The sequence below is a fragment of the Bison bison genome, unplaced genomic scaffold (genome assembly GCF_000754665.1).
Source record: "Bison bison bison isolate TAMUID 2011002044 unplaced genomic scaffold, Bison_UMD1.0 scf7180017861046, whole genome shotgun sequence".
Classification (NCBI taxonomy): domain Eukaryota; kingdom Metazoa; phylum Chordata; class Mammalia; order Artiodactyla; family Bovidae; genus Bison; species Bison bison.
The window spans coordinates 1,115,775-1,123,426 of record NW_011491618.1 but is presented as its reverse complement, the minus strand read 5'-3'; the positions used below and the strand labels follow the sequence as shown (position 1 = coordinate 1,123,426).

At 42.7% G+C, this 7,652-nt stretch overlaps 1 protein-coding gene across 1 annotated transcript in view; it reads right to left on the bottom strand.

Moving 5' to 3' along the window:
- The window catches only part of RDM1 (RAD52 motif containing 1), an 11,427-nt gene extending 4,894 nt beyond the window's left edge, over positions 1-6,533 (bottom strand). The window contains exons 1-5 of the mRNA XM_010832399.1: positions 6,408-6,533; positions 5,844-6,023; positions 3,035-3,157; positions 2,493-2,664; positions 1,536-1,634 (exon numbers count right to left, since the gene is read on the bottom strand). Of these exons, the coding sequence (XP_010830701.1) occupies positions 1,536-1,634; positions 2,493-2,664; positions 3,035-3,157; positions 5,844-6,023; positions 6,408-6,503 (670 nt within the window). The 5' untranslated portion in view covers positions 6,504-6,533. The remainder of the gene's footprint in view (positions 1-1,535; positions 1,635-2,492; positions 2,665-3,034; positions 3,158-5,843; positions 6,024-6,407) is intronic.
- Positions 6,534-7,652: the final 1,119 nt, after the last annotated feature.

Below are 7,652 nucleotides of genomic sequence, written 5' to 3'. Positions count from 1 at the left end.
TTTACTTTCATCAAGAGGCTTTTGAGTTCCTCTTCACTTTCTGCCATAAGGGTGGTGTCATCTGCATATCTGAGGTTATTGATATTTCTCCCGGCAATCTTGATTCCAGCTTGAGCTTCTTCCAGCCCAGCATTTCTCATGATGTACTCTGCATATAAGTTAAATAAGCAGGGTGACAATATATAGCCTTGACGTACTCCTTTTCCTATTTGGAACCAGTCTGTTGTTCCATGTCCAGTTCTAACTCTAACCCCTGAGCAATGGAGCCAAATGCATTTGCATATTAGGGATAGGCAAACAACCTAGACAGTTAGTTTGGTTCTCAAAGGTTGTTACTGGAATTGACAGATGGAGATTCTGCCTGGTGACCAGGGAAGTCAAACTTCACTGGAACAACTGCCCAGGCCGGAAGGCTGACACCAGTCCAAGGCCAACTCTGACAAGCAAATAAGGTCTCTGACAAGCAAATAAGGTCTTTGACAACTTAGCTAGCATTTCTCAGTCCTTAAGCCTGCAGGGCTGTGAAACAGGGGAGCAATTCTGTTCCAGGGATATACCAACCATGAACTTTCCTTTGGGCACAGCCTGTGACATTCTCACCCTATATAACTCAATAGGGTACATAATCAATCTATTCAATAGCATGATCACACTCAAGGCTCACAAAAAATGTATATATAAGAATCGTATTCACCCAATATATCAGAAATGAAAACTGAAACTGATTCCAAAAACATAATCTAATCAACTCTTCAATAAAATGACGATAATAATAATAGCCAAAATATTTTGTGTTTACTATGTTCCAGGCATGGTTCTAAGACTTTACATTCATCATCTTATTTACTCTTACAATATCCCCCACAAGGTAAGCTGAAATACTAACCCTACTTATAGATAAAGAAATTGCAGCTTAGAGATATTTAATACCTTCAAATCTCTCTGGCTAGAAAACCTAAAATTGCAACAACAACAAAAATCTAAGAGACAAAGTCAGGACTCAAACACAGGTGTCCAAGGCTTATAGTCACTATACTATTCTGTATGATACGTCAGCAATCGAGAAACAAGAAGCGGATCAAACACTTTCTATATGAACTGAGGCAAGTCAGTCTACATCTAAACAGTGGGGACAATAATATTTGTGTCATTTTTCTCATAAACGCCACAAAGAACAAATTTGAGACTGTTGTTGTGAAAGCATTTGGTAAATGAAAGAATATGTAGTGTTTTATTTATTTTTAAACATTCTTTTTTTTACTTTTTATTTACCTATTTACTTGGCTGTGCCAGGTCTTAGCTATGACATGCAGAATCTTTAGTTGTGGCATGTGGGAGCCACATGCTACTTCACTGATGAGAGATCAAACCCAGGCCCCCTGTATTGGGAGCACAGGGTCTTAGCCACTAGACCACCAGGGAAATCCCTATGTCGTGTTTTAGATAACCATTATTTTCATCCAAATAACTTTTCAAATAAGTTTAATTGCTCGTTGAAACTGAAGTACTTTAAGGAGAATCAAAAAAAGTCTTACCTAAAACCACAATCTGCAGTTTCTGGAATGCATCCGTCATAGCCTTCTGAATAGCAGGCTTCTGGGTTTTCTTCCTTTTCATAAGGAGTGATAATGGCCCTAAATCCAACCAAAACAAATGAATTTAAAATGCTTATCTGGATAACTGATTTCTAGGTTATATGTTTAAAAATTTTAAAATGCACCTGTGATTCTTAGATCATTATCTTAGTGATTAAGGGTGAACACAACACTAGGGTATGGTTGAATGACTACGATGCAGTTATATTCCGGCAGGGCAGGTTTTCCCTGCTCACATCTATTCTTGAAGTTCCTGAAATACTGGATGGGAGATGCAAACCAAGAACATGACACAAATCTCTCATTTCTCACAGATTCCACATGGACAAGCTACAGCCATGCTCCTGCAGATTCCTGCGTTGAGAGGGCTGGATTCACACAGTGAGACAGATGCTCTGGCCTCTCCCCAGGCATCACTCTTAGGTGGATGGTGGGGCCTCCTCCACTCCCTTTGCTAACAGCCCTACTTCTGACTGAAGCCCAAGTGCTATGGGAATCCATACCAATGGGAATCCCCTTTCCAGGGATCTACATTTGACTTTCTCCACTCAAGCCCTTCCATAGGAGGCAAAGGACTGAACCTTGACACAAGAGTTTATTTAAATCTTTAGACAATGATTTTGTTGGGATAACTGAAGGCCACAAGAGATCTGTATTTGAAGGACTATTTTAGCAGAAAACAATTAACCAAAAATGGGGAAAAAAAAACACCTTAATTTTCCCTCCTCCCTGGCAGGCAGTCAGTTCTAAAACTCTAAAGTTTAAGGTCCTGTCAGGTATTGCCTAAGTTAAAATCCTATGTGGCAAAGGAGAGAAACTCTGCCCAGGACTTCAGCTGCTTGGCAAAGGTGATGATGTATCTGAAAAGGCATGTTTCAGAAAGAAAGGAAAACAGACCTTCTTCCAAGTTATCCAAAGGTTCCTCAGCCATGCCAACTCCTGGACTTCTGCACTCATAGGATGGCAACACCACCTCTAAAGCACAGAAGAACTTCAGGCTTTGCCTCTGAAGAGGTGCCACCATATCTTCATTTTCCGTTTCTTCTTCAGGGTCAGAAAGATCCTGAAGCTGTTAGGATTTTGAATTAAAGATTATACTTCAAAATATTCTGTTTTGAAAACTAAAAAACTCCTATCAATCCCAGTTAATATTTGAGGTATCATATAGCTTCAAAATCAAGTGAGATTTGCAAATGAATTACTAGGTACAGAGAACTATTTTTTATTATACATCACACAAATACTGGAGAAAATTATGGACACTGCCATTTAAGTCACTGAGATGATCACGAATTCTAGGTGGCATGTCCATGCTCAGATACTTCCACATGGAAGTCTTTTCCATCTCCTCCCTGTAGCCCAGTTCTAGTTTTCTTTCTAAAGTCAAGGAGTTCAATGTTGAAAGGGGCCTGGTTGGTCAAAGAAAATCTAGAGCTTACCTTGATGATCCTTTTTGACCATCCATTGAAACCAAAGTAGTAATTTGCCAATTCTTGGCATCTGGAGCTGTTTAGGGCAAGGGCGTTGTGTTGAACCGCCTTATGTTGGGTGCCAAGACGAATCTAAAGACATAAGAACCCTAAAAATATCACAATCTGACATAGACTTATTTTGAATATACCTGTTTGTCAATACCAGTTTCACGTTCTTGTGTTGTTTAGTTGCTGAGTTGTGTCCGACTCTTGTGACCCCATAGACTGTAGCCTTCCAGGTTCCTCTGTCCATAGGATTTCCCAGGCAAGAATACTGGAGTGGGTTGCCATTTCCTCCTCTGGGGGATCTTCCCACCCAGGGAGTTAACCCTCGTCTCCTGAATTGCAGCCAGATTCTTTATCACTGAGCCACCTGGGAAACCCCAACCAATTTCAGAGTGGTTGTAAAGATTATATATGACATTTTAAGCAATGAGTTCACAGTGAGCCCTAAATAAGTGTTCTTTATTATTTTTAATAAGTCAGTATTTTTCTGCATCATTTCCAGAACCCCTGATTCATCGGAAGGTTTCCCTGACCTCTGGTGGTGAAAGTGATGATGAAAGCAACCAAGGAAGCCCAGCAGAAGCCTATTATAGGGCTGTGGGTAAGCAAAGGAAGAAAACTTTTAGTCATCTTATCCCCATCTTATCCTGCTTGAGAATATGACCTGAAGGGGAGATAAGGTAGACCTGCCACTGAAGTAGGACCTTAATCTGTAGCACCCCCTCCCCAAGTTACTAACCCCTGTTAGAAGAGGGAATACACATACCTCTATAAATTTTATAAGTAACCAAAAGAATTAGAGATTCATCTACATTAACAAGCTTCTTTGAGAGTATAAATATTTCCAGCATTAACTCTCCAAATAACTTACACAGTATCACATTACTGTGGATTTTTTACATCACTAGCACTTTGTTAAATGTCTATTTCCATTTTAAACAGGGTGTAGTATATAAATATATTAATAAAAATTCAAATAAAGTCAAAGCATTATTAATTCTTTATTGCTCTGTTTGTGGATCTTCCTCTATCACTAGTTTATGAACTTCTTAAGTGCTGGAAGGAACCATATCTTGTTACCAGGAACAAGCATAATTCTTGGCATATAATAGAGGGCTGAGGGTCTGTTGACTCAGTGAACGAATGAAAGAATGAGTAAATAAGAAAATGAAATTACTTTTTCCAACTGAAGCTGCCTGCTGGGAAGGAGAAATGAAGACTAATTGTTAAATGTTGAGTGTCTTGTGGGAGGCTAGGCCCTGTATGGTGAGTCATAATTCAGCTGTCCTGGACAATAAGGAAGCCTCAGAAGAGCTCTGAGCGTAGTAGAGACAGTCTACATCTGGGATAACTTTGCCACAGTTCTCACTGGCAAACAACATATAATTAAACTAGGAAACAACTGGGAGGGGGGTAAAAACTCAAGGTTCTGCATTACATAAAGAAATCTAATATGAATGCCCTTTCCTCTCAACTATATAGTGACTTATAGAATATTTTCTTCATTTCTCTATTAGTGATGGGTTTTATGGTCTGCAAATCTCAAAACCTAAGCTTACGGAATGGTCTTAATGGTCAATATAAGAAAAAGAGCTCATTACTCACAACTGATACCAAGTAATCGTTTCATAATCTTTCCAGTAATATCTAAGTGGGTACATGAAATGGTCGCAGCCAGTAGCAGGCAGATCATAGTCTCCAAATTAAAGAATGTCTGACAGGAAATCACTTCAATCATAGTGAGGAGAGCCCAGATTGAAGAGGGTATGAAACAGGGTACAAAAGTGGGAAGTACTGTACCTAGAGTCACGTCTGAGGAGAGTTATCATATTCTATCAAGGTTAAACCAGTGAGGAAAGAAATATGGGTAAGAATAGGCAGCAAGGTCAGTGGGAAGTAGCCAGATCAAAAAACCAACCACAGGGTCTTCCCTGGTGATCCAGTGGTTAAGACTCCACTGTGCAAAGCAGGGGACGTGGGTTCAATCCTTGGTCAGGGAATTAAGATCCCACACGCCCCGGCGCCACAACTAAGACACGACCCAGCCAAATAAATAAATAAATATTTTTAAAAAGAAGAAGCAGCCAACCAGAGGAGACATACAGTTATAAAGTGAAAGGCTTGGGAAATCTAAGCCTTACTCACTTATTCAGAGGAATTGAAAAAATCCTTGGAAAAGGAATGGTGGCTGAGTGGAGGGATATAATGAAATTTTCATTCTGGGGCTCTGGGGAAGTAAAACTGGCTGGCATGTTACTATGGAGCCATATTATTAGAATAATCATGCACTAAAGAATATTTTAACCATTTTCTGGAAACTGAAGGGAGTTCTGAATAGGCAGTTTGAGAATGATGATGATGATGATAAAGCATCCTTTATGTTACAACTGACTAAAGACTTTGTCAAGCTCACATATTTAAAATTCATATAAAACTATAAAGAACTCTTGTGAAGATTTAAATTAAGGGGCAGCATGAAATGACATGGGGTTTAACATCAGTAAGTTTGGGTTTGACCTCTAGTTTCCATATTTATTGTCATGAACCTTAAGTAAGTCAGTTAACCATCCTGAGTTCGAGTTTCTTTAAAAAAGAAGAGAAAAGAAATGGGGGTGAGGGGAAGAAATGGGGAGCTGTGGGGGGCGGTAAGTGGAGCAATGCATCTCAAAGCATTCTGTAAATGCTTTGAGTGCTTTACAAACGTTGGCCTATTCGTTTTAAATTCAGCACTTCATCCCAGCGGAGCGAGGAATTCCACATTTGGACCCACCTTCACTGGAGATTTCTGGAAAAGCTGCTTCTGGTTGCATGCCTTTTGGGCTCTGTGAGCATCCCTCGCTGAATAAAACTTGATGACGGCATAAAATCCAGGACCGGCCACGGCTGCGTTTGGGAAGACTCGGACCGAATACAGAAGGCCGAACTGGGAGAAGACTGTGAACAGAGAATGCTGTAGGGTGGTCCCACGCTAAGTAAGAGCAGGAAATTTCAAGCCCAGGAAACAAAATTGCCCATTCCCTTATATTCCCCCCAGCCCTTCGCCACAGGCGACGGTGGTGAGCCTCCAACTCCAAACACTTCTCATTTCACAAACAAGTTTCCCTCTGAACTGCTAAGCTTCGAGAAGCATTAGGAGGCAGTGTGAGGCCTGCTGGGAGCTCTCTCTCAAAAATCTGTAAGGACGAGTTGACTGCTCCAGTCGGCTCTAGAGCTAAGATTCCTCTCAGCAAAGACCACAGGCGGGCTAGGTGCTGAAGCAGCGCCCCCGGGGCTCCCAATTACTAGGACGCGAGGCGACTTTCTCCATCCCTCCCTCCACCCCGGCCTGGCTCACTTGCAAGGCCTCGGCCGTGGGTCCAGAGCTCAGTTCCCACACAAGCAAGGTTTTGTCACTCCCTGTGGGAACCGCAAAAGGTACCAACTCCGCCATCCTACGGTGACCGCGCGTGCGCGGCTCGCGAGCAAGCCGCACTGCGCCTGCGCACGGCGTGCCCGCGCTTTTTTAAAAGGAGCGCGTGAGGGGGCGGGGTCAGCTATGGGGGAGTGAGACGAGGGCGGTGCTCGGACCTCTCCTTCGCCCGCCCTCTCCTGGCGGGTCTCCGCCTCTAGTTCCCCTTCCGGAGCTCAGTCGCCGGGGAGACGTTGGAGTTTAATGAGTCTACACCAGTGTATTTTGTGGATTGAGTCCAAAGCGTTAGTTTACTGGATCGAATGGTGCGGACTTTATAGCAGCTGGCTTCATCTTCAGACTCCCAGGGAAGACTAGAGTACTAAGTGAAAGTGAAGTCGCTCAGTCGTATCCGACTCTTTGCGACCCCATAGACAGTAGCCTACGAGGCTCCGCCGTCCATGGGATTTTCCAGGCAAGAATACTGGAGTGGGCTGCCATTTCCTTCTCCAGGGGATCTTCCCAACCCAGAGATCGAACCGGGGTCTCCTGCATTGCAGACAGACGCTTTACCGTCTGAGCCACCAGGGAAGCCCAGAGTAGCAATGGCACCCCACTCCAGTACTCTTGCCTGGAAAATCCCATGGACGGAGGAGCCTGGTGGGCTGCAGTCCATGGGGTCGCTAAGAGTCGAACACGAGTGAGCGGCTTCATTTTCACTTTTCACTTTCATACATTGGAGAAGGAAATGGCAACCCACTCCAGTGTTCTTGCCTAGAGAATCCCAGGGACGGGGGAGCCTGGTGGGCTGCCGTCTGTGGGGTCGCACAGAGTCGGACACGACTGAAGTGACTTAGCAGCAGCAGCAGTAAATACCCACTGAACTTTAAAATTTTAGATGTCCCGACTCTGTGGGAAATGACCACCAAAGATGCAACACTTGGACTTAAGAGTGTTTGTTTTCATGAGTTTTAAAATATGCAAATCAAGGTATAACTTACTAAAGCCATCAACAGTCTAGTTTGAAATCCTTAAAAAGCTGGTTTCTAGCCCGTTTTCCTAAAGTACCCCCAAATCACCTACTATATTTCTGTATGCCTACCACGACTTTCTCCACTTCAATATATCAGAACTTTAGCCTCACTCATTACCTACTTCTGAACTCTTTTACTTCAAAAATAGTTGACCTTA